Raw genomic sequence first — 19,018 nt, forward strand, 5'->3', positions numbered from 1 at the left:
TGTAACAAACTACCATGAACTTGGTGGCTTAAAACAACAGATATTTCTGGCTCACCGTTCTGAGGGCCAGAAGCCCCGAACTGGTGTCATGAAGGCAAAATCAAGGTGTCCACAGAGCCACGCTCCCTCTGGGGGCCCTAGGAGAGAAGCCAGTTCCGGTCCCGGGAGCTCTTGTGGATTCTCGCCTGGAACCTGGCGGAACTGGGGGGATTGTTTGGCTGCTGCTTCTCATCTCATGGGGGCTCCACTCCAATCTCTGCCTCCCTGGTCACGTTGCCTCCCCCAATTCTATGCACCTTCCCCAGCCTCTCTGGTCAAAACACTCATGATTGCATCTGGAGCCCACCAGGATAATGCAGGGTAATTTTCCCAGGTCGAAGATTTAACCTAATCACATCTGCAAAGCCCCTTTTCCTCATAAGGGTGGGACCTGGAATCTTTCGGTGGCCACATTCAGCCCATATGGGGATGTTGCCAATTATAACGAGAAGTTAGGTGTGTTTTTAAGAGTTCCCTTGATGTCACTGCAAAGAAACACAGGTGAAAGAATAATTTCTGTGCCAGATATTATTAATGCCAAGCCTGCAAGGGGAAACCATTAGCCTCATTGAGCAGATGAGGATACTGAGGGTCAGAGTGGCAAAGGAGCCTGCCCACCTTTGCACAGCTGGCTGGCAGTGGGGCTGGATCTCCCGCTGTAAAGCTGGCATTCTTACACCCCATTTCCCTGACCCCTGACCCTCTGTTATCTGAGAACGCTTGACCCAGAGGGCTGACCCTGAGGCTTGTGGGGCATGAGCTCTTCCCCAGGAATTTCCAGCATGAAGTGGCTCATCTGATGCGACTTATGGCTGCTGGCCCAGCTGGGAAGGGGCCTGGGGTTTTCTGACATGGGTGAATGGCTCAGGACAGCAAGGTCATGATGAGGTAGAACACGTTACCCCACAGTCCTCCTCCAACACCCTGGGCATCCATGTGCCCGCTAACCTCCTGGCACTGGTCTCCAATGGGCAGACCTCAGGTGTGTCCTCTGCCGCCCAGCCTCTCTGCTCCAACTGTCCTTTATTTTTTTAATCTTGCCCTTGGCTTCTGGAACACGCAAGACAACACTCTGTGCCTGTTGGTTGACCCTTTGCTTCTCATGGGCTTTCTTTCACTTACTTATTATTTCTTGTTTCCATTGTGATTATGCTTTTGCACCTGAGATTTTTATTATAAAGCATATTGAATGCATTTTAGAAGTAGGATATAGAGATTAGACGTAAAGAGAACTTTCCTTTTGTTGTAAACACACACACACACACACACACACACATACAACAGCCTTTTATACTTTGGAAAGCCATTTCCTTAGTGAAGCTAAGTGCTCAGGTTTTAGCAGCATAAATATGTAGGATTAATAAAGAAGCCTCCTCCCCCAAGCCAGGTCAATCCATTAAGAGCTAACATTGGACTTCCAAGGTGCCTCATCTAGTTTGCTGTTTGGCTCGCCCTTCCGAACAATACTGTGAGAGAAAGTAGAGATTACTATTATACCCATTTTTCAGACACGAAATGACAAGTCCGATGTCACAGAGCCAGGACTAGAACCTCAGTCCTGTCGTCTCTCCTTGGCTTCCCTGAAGGTCACAGAATCGACACGGAGCCCTGCCTGACCCCCTTCACTTGCCAGCGCCCGCGGTGGCCACGCGGCCACCTTACCTGCTGTGGCCATAGCTTTCAGGAGCGTGGTACATGAAGACATTTCCCCAGGCCCTCCTCGCCCAGTGGCTGGCCATGTCGATTACGGGACAGGTGATAAAGTAGTCCCTGGTCAAATGGGAATAGAGGAGGGAGTTTAGTTACACATCATTCTATGGACAACTGCGATGGGGAGATGCTTCCCCAGGCCAGGGTCCCCTAGACCACCAGGTGCCTCCGCACGGGGCCTGCAGACAACACACCCTGTCCTCGCACTGCCTAGTGTGCCTCTCGCCACAGTTGGCTCCACGGCTGGTGCAGGGTCTGGCCTGGTATAGGCTGGCAAGGTCACCCAAGGTTATACAAGGAACCCGTGGGGCAAGCATCTTGCCAGTACATCATTTTTAGAGACTCAGGAACGAAACACTCCAGAGTAAAATTAATACAGCATACCCTGGAGCAGAACACAGAATGACTGCACATTTGGAAAGAAGGTAGAAGAAATATCCTCAAAGATATATGATGCCTTTAGAACAGTGGCTCTCAGCTGGGGACACTCCTCCCCCCCCCAGGGGACATCTGACAATGTTTGGGGAACATTTCTGGCTGTCACAGCTGGAGATGAAAGTTTTTTCACTGGCATCTAGCAGGCAGGGGCCGGGAAGGCTCCTGAACATCTTGCAAAGTCTAGGACGGACCCCTCCTCGAGGAATTATCCACCTGCAAGGTCACAGCGAGGAGGCTGAGAACCCTGTTCTAGATTCCTAAGCCTTCACATTCGTTCCCCCTCTGGGGGTGATGGGAACACGTTCCAGAAGCACCAGCTTGCAACAGTGGGTCGTGCGTGGGCTGGTGCTCAGGCTGTGTGTGTAAGAGGCACCAGGCCCAGTCAGAATAAGACAGACCTCAGGCGGCTTAGAACCCACCAGGTTCTGAATCCCAGTCAGCAGTTCCTGAATCTCCTTGACCTTCCCTCTCCTCATCTGAGAAATGGGGCCCACGGGACCCACGCCACGGGGATTTTGTAATAACCGAGGCTGGTGAGAGCCATGGAAGTCTCACAGTACAGAGGGTCTGTCTGCCTGTTTTCTGGCTGTTGAGATGAACTCCTTTGTTGAGTTTGGAAGGCAGCTGGAGGTTTCTAGGAAAGGCTCGAAGGTGGGGTAGGGCCAGCCATGGGGGTCTGGCAGGGCACACGAGGCAACGATGCACTATCTCATGAAGAAGGGGGTGGTGAGCAGGCCCAGGCTGGAATCAGACCTACAGGAAAGAGTCCCACCCTGGCAGGCAGGTGGAGGGGTGCCACCAAGGAGAGGCAGGGAGGCCACTGCCTGAGCCTGGTGGGAGGCAATGAGGGCCTGAGCCAAGAGGGAACTGGAGTCCGCCTCCTCAGTGAAGCCTTCCCTTACCTGCCCTCCCTCTCACTTCAGTTCCCCCCCACCCCACCCCCGCCGGGCACAGATGTCTTCCAAGCCAGTTAAAGTCAAAGTTGGGGCAAGAATGTAGGTTTCTGAACTTCAGCCCCAAGTTTTCTCATCATCCCGCATCTAAGCCAGTCGTGATTGGGTGACGAGCCTCGCAGCATCTAGAACTTGGACGTCTGCGAGCTCTTAGGGTCTAGTCTGGGGCTGGGCCTCTAGAAATAGCTGTTGGCTGCATGGCTGGAAACATGTCTCCAGTAGAGGCAAAATTAAAGCCTTTTTGGTCGCCAAGATCCCAGGGGGAGGGACCACGTTTTATTCTGAGCTAGTGACTCTGTGATTGGAAACCACAGACTCCCGGGTGGGGACACCACACCGGGCAGGGGGTCTCGACACCCTTCAAGCCATCCCTTCCCAGCACACCCTAGCCGTGGGGCAGTGGGAGCCCGCGCCCTCCCCCGCTCACCGAGTGGCGTTCTCCAGGGCCCGGGAGAAGGAAGCGTAGTCATCCGTGGAATGCTCCAGGGAGTAGTACCATGTGGCCGCCGCCCGGACACCGGCGTCCGCGTCCTCACCCCCCAGCGAATTCTGCAGCGCCTGGTAAAAGGCTGTTTTGCTACTGGTCCGGCCTTGATTTTCTTCAAATTGCTTTAAAAGAAGATATGGAAATGCCCAGTCAGCTTCTGAAGGGCTGGAGTCAGTCTCCCTCGGACCCTTGCTCTAGAACTCTCTCCCTGGGAATCCGTGGGACGTGGTGGCCACACAGGAACGCTGGAGCCAGGCTACCCGGGTTCAAATCCCCGCTCCACCTGTCCTAGCTGTGTGACCTTTAACAGGTGGTGGGGCTCTCCGTGCCTGCCTCTCCCTGCCTGAAAACAGACACTACACCCTCCACGTGGGGTCACAGTGAGGACCAAAAGGGCTAACACACGCCGAGTACTTGAATACTGATACTCAGTAAGTGGTCAGTAAACACAGGCTGTTATGGCCAGCTGGTGCAGGTCACCCTGTGCTTGATGCCTTAGCTCCTTCAGCCGGCCAGACATCTGGTTTCCTCGGGAGAGCTAACTCCAGTTTCATCCACCAATGAGAGCCATCACCAGGTGATTGCTTCCTGCATGTGTTCACGCTGATGGGCCACCACGGCCAACTGCGTGCCGGGCTTGGGAAGGAGCTGGGCACAGGCTGGTGGAGCTCCCTGCTCTCACGAGGCCTCGGGTTTTGGAGGGCAGAGGTGGGAAGGAAGCAAATAACTGTACAGTTTCCCAGGATACCCGTGCTACAAAGAGCAGGCCGACAGGAATTGGGTGGGGGCTAGTTTTCCTGGAGTGGTTAGGGAATGCTTTCGGTTCTCCGGGGATGTGTGTCCACATGGAGCTAGCTGGCTAGCTTGCTTTCTCTCTCTCTCTCTTCCCTCCCTCCTTCCCCCCCTTCTTTCCTCTTCCCTCCATCCCTCCCTTCCTCCTTTCCCCCCTTCCCTGTCCCAACATTCCTGTTCTCTGCACTGGGGCCATCTGGGGGGGACCATCTGCCTCGCCCAGGACTCAGTTTCCTCCTTTCTGAAGACAAGGGGCAGCAGAGAGTAAGACATGCAGCTCTCAAGTGTGAGGCCCAGGCCCCAGGGCCCTTGCTCGGTCCTATCACGGGTGTTTACCTATTGCTAGGATCTTATGCCAACAGCACGACATGCTTATCAAGACACCCTGGCCTGTTTAAATTGTTTTTCTAAACCTTTCCAAACACACAGGACATGCGATTAGAATTCAAGGTGTGGGTATGACCAGGAAGCAACCTTTCCTGCCTGAGACATTCTTTGAGCCGACGAGGGTGGGCTCACGTAGGAGAGGCCAGACCAGTTGATAGAGTATTTAGTCCAGCCATGTGCGTGGGCTCAGGAGAGGCTAAGGGGAGGGGAGGATCATTTAAATTCTATCTGTAACGTGTGTTTCTTGGAAAAAGATCTGAAGCAACTATCGCAAAATACTAGTATCTGCTAAAAACGAAGAGTGAATACAGTAGCCGTCATTCTATCGATGAGCACCAAGTACTGATGACCGTGATCTACAGTCAGAAAGACAGTTTATAGCTCAGAACCCAGGCGCGTGCCCACGGAGGCCTGGAACAATGTTCGGGAAGGACATTCATGCTCGTGGCTCTTCCCATGTCTGCCAGAGCTGAGTGTTTCTATGCTGCCCTGTTCGAGTCTGAGTTGTTCAGAATGCATTGGCTGACTTCACAACCTACTAGTAGTTCAGGGGAAAAACTGCATTATATTATTTGCCGTCCTTTTCTGAGGGTTCAGAATATTTTATAACAGAAATACGAGAAATCGTATCTCCAATTATTACCAAACATTGAACATGCCTGTTTCACCGAAGTATCAAAATCACACATGGATTGGGAAACTGGATTGAATCAGTGCCAAATTCCAACACCACGTACATCGAAAGAGCTGAGCACATTTCCGGGCACATGGGCAATAAAGGTGAGGACTACCAGGCCAGGGCGGGGGAGCCCGGCACACACTCGCGATGCCGTGCTCAGTCCCCAGATGCTGTTGGTGTCTGCTTGTTTACGGCTCCAGAAGGACCATGTGGCAAAAGGGACGCATGGGGTACAGTACGGTGCTAGGCACCTAGTCACAGCTGGTGCTCAGCAAACGTGCCAGGCAAGATGATTGGTGGAGACACTGGACTCCGGAGAGGGGATACAGTCCTTGCAAGGGGACTCCAGAGCCAAACCTCTCGGGCTCAGATCCCAGAGCTGGAGGGACCTGGGCTTGGATGCTAGCTTTGCCCTTTATTAGCTGTGTGACCTTGGGCAAGTTACTGAGTCTCCCTGGGCCTTCGTTTCCTCCTCTGTAAAATGGGCACAGGAATATTACCCTCTTCATAAAACTGTCATGAGGCTAGATGACATGACAGCTACCAATTTCTCAGCCTGTGTGTTACCGTTGCCCAATGTTTGTAGACACAATCTTGTGCCCAGCCCAGAGGGGTCAGGGAAGCCCCTGTCTTAAGGCCTCATCAATGCTGGTACCATCAGCTGTGGGTCCAAACCCTGGGAACCCCTCTTCCCTACCCCTGCTGCAAAATGTTTGGCCCCACCTAAAGGGTAGAGCCCCTACACGAGTTCCTTGGAAACTATTTTCACAATGAGGTGGGGTTTTTATTTTTTGTTGTTGTTGTTGTTGTTGTTTTCCCCTAAGATATTATTTATTTATTTGACAGATAGAGATCACAAGTAGGCAGAGAAGCAGGCAGGAGGGGGTGGGGAAGCAGGCTCCCTACTGAGCAGAGAGCCCGATGTGGGGGCTCAATCCCAGGACCCTGAGATCACGACCTGAGCCAAAGGCAGAGGCTTTAACCCATTGAGCCACCCAGGCGCCCCAATGAGGTGGTTTTTAAGAGTGGCAGGGCCCTGAGCCCAGGCATGGCTAGAAGTTCCTCTACCATAGCTATAAACAGTTGCGCAGCTAGGGATCCGGAGGGAAGGCCTGGTTTGGTCTCCCGCGAGTCTCTGGCTGCTTTCACATTTTCCAGGGATCTGAGCCCGGCTGAGACCAGCCAGGGCTCGGCCTCGCTGGCTGGTGGACATTCTGGAGATGGCTGGCGTGTGGTCCCCAGCCCCAGGGAGCACGTGGGAATGCAAAGGGGGCCCAGCAAGAGCCACATCTCTTCATTCTTGGCCGGGACCAAAGCACAGATGCTGTTGCGAGTTTAATTAGAGAGTCAGCAGGAGGGATGGGGCCGTCACATGACACGAAGCACCGACTTCCACAAGCTGTAATTACAGGCGCGATCCGCCCAGGAAGCGGGCTCGCTACAGGCTGGGACGCGCTAAGGGCCGTCAGGAACCCACAGTCCTCTGTGTGTGCGTGTGTTTAAGGGACCGCCATTAATAGGTCCTACCGAACAGTTCGAGCACATAGGAAACTCTTGAGGCCATGGTGTGGATGCCTCATCGCCTGGTGCACGGAGCACTGGGTCTGTATTTGAGAGATGCAGGTTCGAACCCGGCACCGGTGTGTGACCTCGGAGGACTCACAGCCATCCATAAATTTGCTCAGGAAATATTCCTCTCTGTGCCTGGGCTTGACGTTGGAGTCAAGTGAACTCACGATTACTGAGGGGCTGCCACACCCGGGTGACAATCCATATTCCTCCTCTCTCTCCTCTAGCCAGCAAATTATTGAAAATAAATGCCCTATGTTCACTGCAGGGTTGACAGACATGATGGAAAGTGCTTAGCTGGAGGGTCTTCACCTTTTACTCACGATTTCATACAACAGGTGTCTATCGAGTGCCTACATTTTCCAGGAGCAAGTGGTGGCGTTTGGGATGCTTCAGGGAACAATACAAGGGAACGATACAAGTTCAATTCTCTGCCCTTTGGGGACTTCCGGTAGAGCTGGAGAGCCCGACATGGATACATGGCAAATTTTGTAACATAGAACATCTGGTGGTGATAAGTTTGGTGGTGATAAGGATGTGACACAGACAAGGCCGGCAGGGCAGGGAAGGGGACTGGGGTGCTGGTCGGTGAGGGTTGAAACTGTAGATGGGATCGTCAGGGCAGGCAGTGGAGGACAGTTGAGCCAAGATGCGGGATGGTGAGAGTTAGGGTGAGGACAGGCGGGTGAGCAGGGGAGGAGGCCAGTGTGGCCAGTGTAGGACAGAGGAGCCAGAGGTGGGGCAGAGGGAATGGAGGGATGAGCAGCTGGCATGGCCCCACCCTGCTTCGCTTCAGGGGGGGCCAGGTGAAGGGTCCTCCATCGTGGTCTGTGGGTGTCGCCTGCCAGAGATGGGGGTCCATGTGGGGGAGAGGCAGAACAGCCATCTGCTAGGTGTCCTTGAGTTGGTGTCACCTGTTCTGGGGCCCCAGTAAGAAGCCCACTAGCCCCTGCTGCCTACTGGTTCCTTCTACCACTCCAATCCCATGATGAGGCTTCAAACCCCAAGGCGATCCTCAGAACTACCCCCACACCCACACGGCTGGCCCTCTTATTCTTAGGGAAATGCCCATCTGGAGCCCTTCCCGAATTCCCTCCTTCTTTTTGGACTGGGAGACCCCCTTCTTTCCCCTGAGGCTGAGGCCTCCCTGCCCAGAGCTCTGGGACCCTCCGCACTTCTTCGCTGGCATCACCGGGCAAATCCTCTCTTGTAGGAGCCGTGGTGTGCAGCTCTCCATGAGTCCGCCCCCACCGGGAGCTAAATGCGGACGGGTGTCCCCACCCAGGACCATCTTGTCCGTCTGCCTCACCTTGGTGTTGCCGGCTCTGGGGTGCACACTCGTAAGCATGTCCACACAGCCAACTGGATCCTGCCCTCTCCCCACCCACGCACCCTCTCCAGGGTCGCTGATGTTATCCCTTGACCCACCCCAGGCAGCGGTGGCGCTGTCCACCCTTCCCATCCTGGCACTCTTCCCCCACTCAACTCGATGATCCTCCCATCTCCTTTTCCCTAACCTGCTCTGCTTCAGGCTCATTTATGAAATCTTCCTGCTGTCTTGTCCACTTTCAAATGCCATTCCTGCCCCCTTCTCTTGCCCTTCCTTCCAGACATGCGGAGAGGTGGTACCGTCTCTTCCCTTTGTGTTGATAATGGCTGGTAGGTTGTTGAATTCTAAATCTCCATTCATCCTCAACCTCGGTCCCACACATCCTAACCTCTACCAGCTCCTGGGAACCCCTCAGGTCCCTTGAACTCAACGTGAGTACAATTTAACTTCCTCGTCTACATGTGTTCTTCCCCAGGTCCAGAACCTTCCTTGGCTATTTTCCTATCCTCACTTACTAAGCCAGTAGCCAGTTATCTGATTAAAAGAGACATTTGCTGACGCCTCCTACTTCCACCTTCCCCAGCATGCTAGTGCACCCCAGTCCTGAGGGTCCCCCCCAGCAAGTCTTAACCACCATCCTATCGACTCTTCCTGCCCTATCCTTGCTCGTGCTTTCATCGGCTTCTACCCCATCCTGGGGCAGAAACACCGATACCACCTCTGGCAGGTGGGGATTCGGGGTACACAGAAGGTCCTTAAGTAATTTTTGTTCATTGGTTACTCTTAAAGTGACACAGAATGGTTATGACATCATAGGTTTGAGAAGAAGAGACCCAGAGTAGAATCCCCAAAGGAAAAAAGAGGCATCCTTTCAGAGTTCACCTGATTCTTACAAGCCTGTATGGAGAGATGCATGAATTAATGAATGACCCCAGAAGTCTCTAGAGCTCGGAGGTGGACAGAAATACTCATTTGCTCACTGAATAAATGTAAATTAAAGGGCCCTGGGGCCAGCAACTGGGAATCCAAAAGGAACACAACACGGCTCTTGCTGTGGAACACAGCTGCTGAAGTCCGAGGGGCGACTCATCGGGGAGTAATGTGCCTCCTCGCAAACTGGTTGAGGGTTTGCATCTGATGTCGCTGATGGCACAGAGGGTTCCGGAAGCACCGTGGCCACTTCCACACTCCCCATGCTCCCCGCCTCATCCGTCTTCCCTCCCTTTCTCTCTACTGAGAGGGCCCTCATCGTCACCCATGTCCCATCAGGCCCGGCAGCCCCACCTCTGCCCTCGGCTCACTCCACCCTCAATGACATCAGACATTTGACCTCTGCTCCCCTTCAGAAATACTCTTTTCTTGGCTTTTGTGACATCAGATTTTCCTGGTTTTTTTTTTTTTTTTTCCAGATCTGTACCTACAGCTCTGACCTTTCTCCTAAATTCCCATCATGAATACCCAACTGCCAATCCAAGGTTTATCCCAAATCCAGTTATTTCTCACCATTACCATGCCTTCAATTTTTTATTTTTTTATTTTTTATTTTATTTTTTATTTTTTATTTTTTTACCATGCCTTCAATTCTTATTTAACTCATTAGCTTACTCCCTGGACCTCCCAATACAGAGCAATCTGGTCTCTGCTTCCTTTGTTACCTCTCCATAGTCAACTCCATGTTGCCAGAATGCTCTTTTCTTTTTTTTTTTTAATATTTTATTTATTTATTTGATAGACAGAGATCACAAGTAGTCAGAGAGGCAGGCAGGGAGAGAGGAGGAAGCAGGCTCCCCGCTGAGCAGAGAGCCCCATACGGGGCTTGATCCCAGGACCCTGAGACTATGACCTGAGCTGAAGGCAGAGGCTTTAACCCACTGAGCTACCCAGACAACCCCAGAATGCTCTTTTTAAAAAAGATAAATCAAGATAATCACTTCCTAGAGTAAAACATTCTAGTGACTGCACCCTACAGGTAGAACAGAATCATTCTCCTAATGCTGATGAGACCTCATCTAACGGGTCACCTCCAGTGCATCCCACTTCCTCTGCTCCCCCTCCTCCATTATCCACAGCGTTTCCTAGCCCTCCGGCTTTCTATGTCCCCCAGACAAGCCCTGCCACGGGGCCTTTGCACTAGTTCTTCACCCAGATCTTCCCAGAACTGGCCCTGCCTCATCATTCACGTCTCAGTCTTCCCTGCCAAGGTGGCTTGGATTCATGTTTCCATTCTCTCCAGCACTTTTCAAGATCTGAAAATTTTTTTTAAAGATTTATTTATTTTAAAGAGAGAGTGCTTGTGCATGTTAAGGTGAGAGAGAGTCGGGGGGAGGAGCAGAGGGAGAGAGAAAATCTCAAGCTGACTCTGCACTGAGCACAGAGCCTGATGTGGAGCTCGATCCCAGAACTCTGAGATCATGACCTGAGCCGAAACAAAGAGTCAGACACTTAACCAACTGAGCAATCCTGGCACCCCTCAAGATCTGAAATTCTTAATGTATTTGCTCATACATCACGGTCCGTGTCCTCTCACTGGAACGTGAACTCCACAAGCCAGGAGCCGTATCTGTTGGGGTTCCAACCTTCCCCCTACAGCCTAGAGAAGAGCCCCTCAGTAAGTACTGGTTGGGCATGTGCACAAACCAATGCATGGACTGTTCCTGCCTCTTCCACTTATCACTGATGTCATGGGGCCAACTTCTCCATCCCACACAGCAGGCCCAGTGCCTAGGGCCTCCCATAACTTTAGGGCCCACGAAAAAAAATGTCCCTTTCAATTTCTTTTAAGACCCGAAGAAAAAATAAATGTCATCATAGTGAATTTGTAAGAATGAATCCAGCTTGCCTCCCATTCATCTTTACCTGTGCAGTCATAAAATATTTTTACTATTTGGGGGGGGCAGTAAGTCAGCCCTGCCAATCTCTGACTTTCTCTGAACGGAGCATGATAACCCCACCTGGTGGGGCCACAGCACACGTAGGCGAGGCACGCTATGTGAGCCCGGGAGCTACAGCGCTAGGATGGGGGCTTGCAGTGTTATAGGGTGGCCCAGAGCCAGGGACCCGACCCTGGCTCTGGGACACCAGGGGCTCCCTGGTGTTGGGAGCTGTCTCCTTTGCCTGGAAGCCTCCTGATCCCACAGCAGGAGATAAGCAGGGCTGGTCTCTCTGTGCCCACCGAAGGATAAAGAAACTGCAGCTCAGACTGGGTAAGCAACTTGCCTGAATTGTGTGACTGAAGCCGGGATTTGAGACCCGTTTTTCTGATTCCAGGTTGTGGGCTCTCCATGGGGCCCCGCCATGCCCGGTATGGGTCCAGACCCTAACACCCACCCACCCAAGTGCCTCTTTTCGGGGAAATGGTGTGTGCTCGCCGGGACTCCTGCAGGCTCCTCTGCTATCATCTGTCACCAAAGGCTTGATTTTCCTGTGCTGGGGCTGGTGCCAGAGCCTCGGGCTGCCAGGTGCTGCTTCCAACCCTCAGACGGGCTGCCTTCCCCTCCCCGCTCCCCAAACGGCCCCCACTCCACCTGCTCCTGGACGGGGCCAGCTCCTGCCCAAGCTCGGGGCACAGTGGTGGCGCTGTTTCTGATTTTTTCTCGCCTTCCTTGGAGATCCTTGTGCTTGGAGGGGAAGGCAGAACAGTGCATCTTGGAACAAATCTGCTTTTGATCATGCAAATTAATGCCCGGTTAATGTAGGCAGACTGTCAATTTCACCAGTTAGAAAGAGCGAGAGAGGAGAGAGCGGAGAAAAGAGGGGAAAAAAATCCCTACCACAGCGACTGATGAATTTCAACAGAAAGCTGCTACTTCAGGAAATAAGATCATTCTCCGAGAGCAGAGGCTTTCCAGGCATCTCAGGCAGCCGTGATGCTCCACGGGTATGTTGTTAACTTTGCTGCTGTCATTAGGACTGTGTGTGTGGACCCAAGCCGGCCTGGGGTGGAAGGTGGGTGAGGGTCTCCACAGGAACTGGCTTAGAAGCCCTGTCTGCCTGCCCTCCTTGGTCTGTGGGATTCGGTGGGTCTCTGCTGAAGTCATGGGTGGGTCCAGGGGCTCCCTTGGTGGGGGGTAGCAATACCTACTGCTCCTGTGACTTCCCTTGGGAAGCCGGACGGTGTGTGTTTGTGGGTTGGGCTCTGGATGGTATGAAGGCAGGGTTGGCATATGGAAAAATCATGTGTGTGCATCTGCCACAATTTGGAAAACTGGCTCAGGTCAGGCGAGGTGATTCAGTGGTTGTACGTCCTTTGTATTCCTGCTTTCCCTGGAGAAGTCCCTGGATCAGGGACAATCACTTTGGACACTAATCCTAGTAATACCTAAAAGACCTAGGTGAAAAACTAGTATTTATTGAGCACGTACTATCTGCCAGACACGGCCTCATATATGATTTCATCCAACATCTTAAGGAGGATATGGACTAGTAATTTCCCAATTTTACAGATAAAGAAATTAAGGCTCAGGTTCTGGGGAACCCATATGCTCCTGCTGGCTTGGGGGATGGGGTCCTGGTTAGTTCTTTCATCCCTGTGACCCTCCTGCTGGTGAGGCCTCTGCGGTTTCAGAAGCCCCCCCTGCCCCAAGTGCCTCTTGAGGCCCTACACTAAGATGTCTGTCTTTCCATCTAGTGTCTGTCACACTGTATTTTAGTTATTTACTTCTGCTCATTTCTCTTCTCCTTGCCTGACTGTGAGCTCCTTGAGGGCAGGGATTGAATGTGTACTTGTACCCAAACACCCAGCTTGGTCTCTGGCACATAGTAATTGGCCTCCGTGAGTGTTGCATGACTAAACACACAGGTCTTGGTGCTGGGAAAACGTGGGTGACACGTGCTCTAGACTGTGGTGGTTTTCTGTGAGGTCCTGCTTCTCCGCACAAATGGCCAGGAGGAGCTAGGCAGACGTGGAAGGATTCAGGAGAAGGGATCGCTGGGATTGAGGCCATCAGGGGTGTGCCATCCTGGGGCTCCCCTCAGCTAATGGTAGCTGGATCTAGGTACTACCAAACCTTCTGGGGGAAATGGAGAAACTCACAAACCCAAGTCTGAAGGAGGGTTGTGAGCAGGCTGAGGCAAGGGAAAGCACCCTAGGGGGACACAAGAGCAGGGTGTTTAATACTGTGTGTAGAGGGGCAGCTGGTAGCTGGGTTCCCACTTATGTGTTGACATGACAGTGTTGTGGTCCTGTGTTGGCCAGGATTCTGAGGACGCCTCTGGGCCACAATTTTATCTGGGAGGGGACAGGTGGCCCTGGTGCATTTGCCCTACCTGTTCTAGGGTTTAGCACACATGGGGCTGGGAGCAAAGCTTCCCATTTGGAGCCAAAGGATCTGCAGTGGAGGCTTGGCTTTGCAAGTGACTAGTTGTATGACCTTGGGACAATCGTGAAACCTCCAGAAGCCTTCTTCTTTGGTAAAATGGTGGTAAATACTAGTTCATGGGCATCTCCTTCCCAGGGTCATGGTTGAGGGAGAATGGAGGTGGGATTGTGAGGCCCTTCACACACAGCAGCCCTTGTTTTAGCTGTGTTTATGACCCCACAAGTATCTCCAGACTCATGGGTGGGTGGGGAGCTCTTGGAGGAAGGACCTGGCTCTTCCCAGAGGGCCACAGCCGAAAGAGGATGCCATGGACTTAGATCCAGAAGTTAGATCTGGATTTGAATTCTGCTCTGTCTCTGAACTGCTTTCCCGGCTGAATAGATCATAGGTCACAGATCATAGGGTTGTTTGGGATGAATTATTTCCTTGAAGATTCCTAGGTTAGATTCTGACACATATTCAGGTCCCCCTAACTTCATTCTTTCAATCTAATGAAGAGTCATTGAGCCCTTACTGTAGACTAGACGCTTTCCTAGCACCGGAGATAAAGCAGAAAGCAAAACTGATAAAACAGAGCTCATGGGCCTCACATTCTATTTGGGGAAGAAATACAACAGACAAATAAATGTATAGTATGTCAAGGGGCATAAGCACTAAGGATGGGGAGCAGGGTAAGGGGGAGAGAGAACACTGGGAATATGTCTCCCTCTATATCTGGAGGGTCAAGCAAGTACCCTGAAGAAGCAGACCCTGAAGACATGAGACAGTGAGTTATCTGGAGAACATTCTAGAAGAGGGAACAGCACATGCCAAGATGCTAAGATGGGAACGTGCTGAGCATATTTGAGGAACACCAAAGTGATCAGTTGTGATTAACTGCACTTAGTGGGGGAGGGGGATAGCAGGAGGTGGGGTCAGAGGGCAAACAGGGGCCAATCAAGTAATAGTCATTGTAGGGACTACAGCTTCCCCTCTGCAGAAGCTGAGGCCACCGGGCTTTCAGTAGGGGAGTGACAGGATCTGACATAAGGTAGAGGGATGGCTCTGTCCACGGCGGTCTCGCAGATGACAGGGGGTGCAGGGAGCTAGTTGGGGGATGATCCTGGAGAGAGAGGACAGCATGGCTCAAGGTAATGGCAGAAGAGGTGGTGAGGCTGGACGGATCCTGGGTGCACTTAGAAGATGGAGCCAGCCAGTTCTGCTGACACAGTGCTGGTAGGGTGGAGGGGAGCAGAGTCACGATGACCATTAGCCTGCAGCCCTACTTGCAGAAGCAGGACTCTGTTTACTGAGAGAACGCAGCAGAGCACACTGGTTGGGGCGGGGCACAGGAGAATCCGCAGTCCCTTCGGGATGTTAAGAGCAGGAAGCTATGAGACGTCTAAGTGAAGATGGGAAATAGACTGGGTCAAACCAATCTAGAGTTCAAGGGCAAAGCCAGGCTGGAAGTATAAAGCCCTGAACAGGGACCTGTTCAGGGGACATCAGCACGTAATGGCATTGGAGTTCTGGCTCTGGCTTCAAATTCAACCGTCACTGCTCCCTGCTCCCTCTCAGTTCCCCAGAGCAGCACCCAGATGAGTTCTTGGCAGGACACAGGCTCACAAAACCACACAGTGGCTGGACTAGCACAAGTTCAGAAGAGAATGAGCGGAGAAGGGAAGCAAGAGAGGACGGCTCTGACCAGGAGTAAAGAGGACCTGGGGGCCTCTGCCCCAGGACCGGGGTTTGGATAACAACTGTGGAACAGGGCCGGCTCTCGCTCCACCATGTCCTCCGGGCACCTTCCCTATGCTGGCGCCCGGACTTGAGGGCACATGTTCCCAGCCATGCCCTGGTGTGGGTAGTGAGCAACTCCGCCATCTTTCCTCGAAAGTGCACTGAGGAAATATCTATTTGAAAGCCTCAGAGGGAAAGTCAATGAAAGGAATGAAAATGCATTGCTGAGGAGGGATCCCAATCCTCTGGATCCAGACTGCTGGCTGGGGGGCTCAGAGATTCAAGACAGAGCTGAGAGACTCCCAAACACGCTGCAGGAGAGGAATAGGGAAGACCAAGGCGGCCGCATGGCCATACAAGCCCCTTACAATGGGCTGGCATAATCAGATGCTACAGACTGGGGCTAGCACAGCCCCAAATCCGCTGGTAAGAGCCCCCCTGCCCCACTGTCCCAGAGCTGCAGATGGAGGGGTACGGGAACTAGCTGCCTCCCACCTGTCCAGGATGATCCCCAGCCTTTCGGGAGTAGAAAAGTAGCCGTTCCTCTCTCTAGAGTCGGAGATGGCTAGGATGAATTGTCAGCGCACGGTCCAAAGAATCCGAGCCGCGAGCCTGTATTCTCTTCCGCGCAAAGATCCCCACATCCCTGCAGGGCAACGTACGATGAGCTGTTGCATATGGGAAAGGGTCCAGGGTAAGTGGCTGTTCCTTCCTCTGCTGTCACGCTGCAGGGCATCATGTCCAGTGTGGAGTGTGTGGAGGGCACAGCACAAATCTTTAAACATTCATTTCTCTCTCGTGCTTTAAATCTGTTCTGTTTTCATGAATCTTTCATAGCGATTCAGCACCTTAGTACAGGGGTACACATGTATATACTTAGGCTTAAATTATGAAGGGTTAGATCAAACGCCCTTCAAAGACCCGCTACTTTAGAGAAGAGAGGCCCAGGGCTCATGGTGGAGAAGGGGCGTCTTTTCAGTGCTCCCCGAGAGTCAGTCTGGTTCAATAATTCAGTTACAGCCCCTTGAACTTGGGGCTGTGATATATGTGGGCACTCAGCAGGGAAACAGAGATGGATCAGATGCAGACATTCTTTCTCAGCTGGACAGGAGCTAATGACTGTGTTCTACTCTACACCAAGCCCCCCAACACACACACACACACACACACACACACACACACTTTCTCTATGTATCTACACATGCACGCACACATTATAGGTAACATAAGTGCATATATGTATGACTTACACATATATGCCTAAGTAGTACTATCAGTAATATCCTTTTTCATGCTGCTACACCTTCTGAGATAGTCAACGTTAATGCTTGCTGTACAAACTCCCACACTATAACCCTTTCACAAAGAAACATAAAATTATGCACATTTACATATTTACAGATGGATACAGGCTGGTTGTTTAAAAAAATATGGATGCCACCTTAATTTCACAATTCCTCTGCATTCTTGTTTTTTGTTTTCCATTTAGCAACATGTCCTAGGCATCCCTCGAGCCCATAGCAATGGATCCATTCACCCCTTTCACCATCTGCGTAATATGTAATAGTTTGTGTGTAGCCCAACTTTATTCGCCATTGATCTGTTAATGCCCATTTGGGTTGCTTCCAACATTTGCCGCAATAATTCATGCTGTGATAAATAGTCTTGTGAGATATATCATGTCAAAGTGGAGTGTTTATTGCGGTAAGACAGATTGCCCGAAGTGAGACATGTTACCGGAGGGAAGGGGATAATCAAGCCATGCAGGATCCTGGGAGGCTGCAGGAATGATTTCTTTAATTCCAGCCATGCTGCCTTATAGTCAATAGAGCTGGACAGAACCCCATGCTGAGTGTGAGTGTCTGCTCCCTGCGGGTCACGCGCTGCAGCTACCATCCCAGGTCTGACAACTTAAAGGATTTGTTAAGAGCAGCCTGACAAGGACGGGTGGCTGGTAGGGAGCAGACCAGAGGAGAGCGTGCTTACAACTTTCTCCCACTTTGCTGTATCTCGGAGCAGCCGCGAGAAGTTGCCCTTGTCGGCTGCGGGGTATGATCCCTGCCCAGTTCTCCTGGGGAAGAAACCCAGCACGGGGTCTGGCTGTCCTGGCCAGGACTGGAAGAGGGTGCCACCTCGGCCATGCCCTTAGTGAGACAGGCATCCTTCAAGGGGCAGGGGTGCCCACTGCCTGGAACCCCAAAGCTCACAGAGCTCCTTGGTCAGGCTCTGCACGCCGCTTTCCTCGGTGATTCACACACAGGTAGAGTTGTGGATGTGGGGTGAAGGTGTCTGTGTTGTTCACAACCTTGCACGAGTCTCAGGTCTGAAACAACTCCCCCCATTACCATCTCCTGAGCTCCTTCTAGAGCCTTTGTACTCACTAGTGTTTTAGAGATGGTTTTGTAAATGAGCGGGTCAGTCAAGGGCTCTGGACCAAGGTCAGACTTTGAGGTCCTGAGCCACTGCGGCACAGCCAGCAGGGGACCTCTGAAGCTGCTGACTGCCTACCTTCACGGCTTTGGCTCTGTTGATGAGTCCGTCATCCTGAGAACTCCCAATCAGCAGATCGACCTTCACCCTTGGAGTCCTCTGAAGTGCTCTGGCTGGAGCCTCTCGGAGGTACCAGCCGTCAACTACAGGACCCCAGTAGTGGAAAGGGCCACTCACGGCCAGGAGCTACATGGGGGCAAAGGGACACCGTTATGTGTATGGATTTTATCCTCCTTTTTATCTAAGAATCAGTTGCATGGCTTCGCTTAATCAGGTTTCAACCATAATGAGCGCTATTGCCTATTATCCATCTGGGGCTGTACTGGGCAATCAGAGTAAAATGACAGGAACCATAGGCAGGAAGGATGGCAGGCCAGAAACTGGAAGGCAAGTCTCACTCTGGGCAATGGGTGGTCCCCAGGGCTTCCCCACCTAGGTGACAACAGATCCACAGGGAGGAATGGGTAAGCCTGAGCCCATAGTATATAAGCAAGAGGGAGCAGACATGACTGAGGAGTAGGTGGGTGGTGGCCAAAGGCAGGATTCGGCAGAGAAATTCATCAGCTCTCGCCACTCTCTCAGTAGCCCACACTTGGGAGCTGAAGGTCACACCAGCTCCACGCCTGTGAATCCAGGCCCATCGCTGAAGGCATCAAGCCCTTGGCTCTGATGACAACAGTTCCTCCAGCTAGTGTCCCCTTCAACAATGTCAGGGACAGCCAGCCACCGTGGGCTGTGAGCAGGATCTTTTCAGGTGGAAAACGGAGCCCATGGCTCACATAGCTGTCCTGTCTAAGAGGATGGGGTAGCTCAAATCCACTACAGGTATGACCGTTGTGCTCAATCTGGGTGGCTGTGACCTTCCAGAGTGCCACCACAGTCCTGGCACGGTCCTTGACACGTGTCATTTCATTTTATCCTCCTACTCTATAAGGCTCACCTTATATTTTACATTTATATTCTACAGTTAAAATCCAATGTTCAGAGAGACCTATTCACCTTGAGTACCCATGCTTGGTCCATTACATGCCAGGCCCATGCACGGGGCTGGGGGTCAGGGAGTGTGCTTTCCAGCTCCAGCCGGCCATCCACCTGACTCTGCAGCCA

General features: G+C 52.2%; 1 protein-coding gene across 1 annotated transcript in view; it reads right to left on the reverse strand.

Moving 5' to 3' along the window:
- Positions 1-19,018, reverse strand: part of LOC111146558 (thyroglobulin) — a 238,337-nt gene that overhangs the window by 15,940 nt on the left and 203,379 nt on the right. The window contains exons 43-45 of the mRNA XM_022502145.1: positions 17,930-18,097; positions 3,568-3,749; positions 1,702-1,809 (exon numbers count right to left, since the gene is read on the reverse strand). Of these exons, the coding sequence (XP_022357853.1) occupies positions 1,702-1,809; positions 3,568-3,749; positions 17,930-18,097 (458 nt within the window). The remainder of the gene's footprint in view (positions 1-1,701; positions 1,810-3,567; positions 3,750-17,929; positions 18,098-19,018) is intronic.

Source organism: Enhydra lutris, unplaced genomic scaffold (assembly GCF_002288905.1).
Source record: "Enhydra lutris kenyoni isolate GAN:26980312 unplaced genomic scaffold, ASM228890v2 scaffoldscaffold14, whole genome shotgun sequence".
In the NCBI taxonomy this organism is placed as follows: Eukaryota; Metazoa; Chordata; class Mammalia; order Carnivora; family Mustelidae; genus Enhydra; species Enhydra lutris.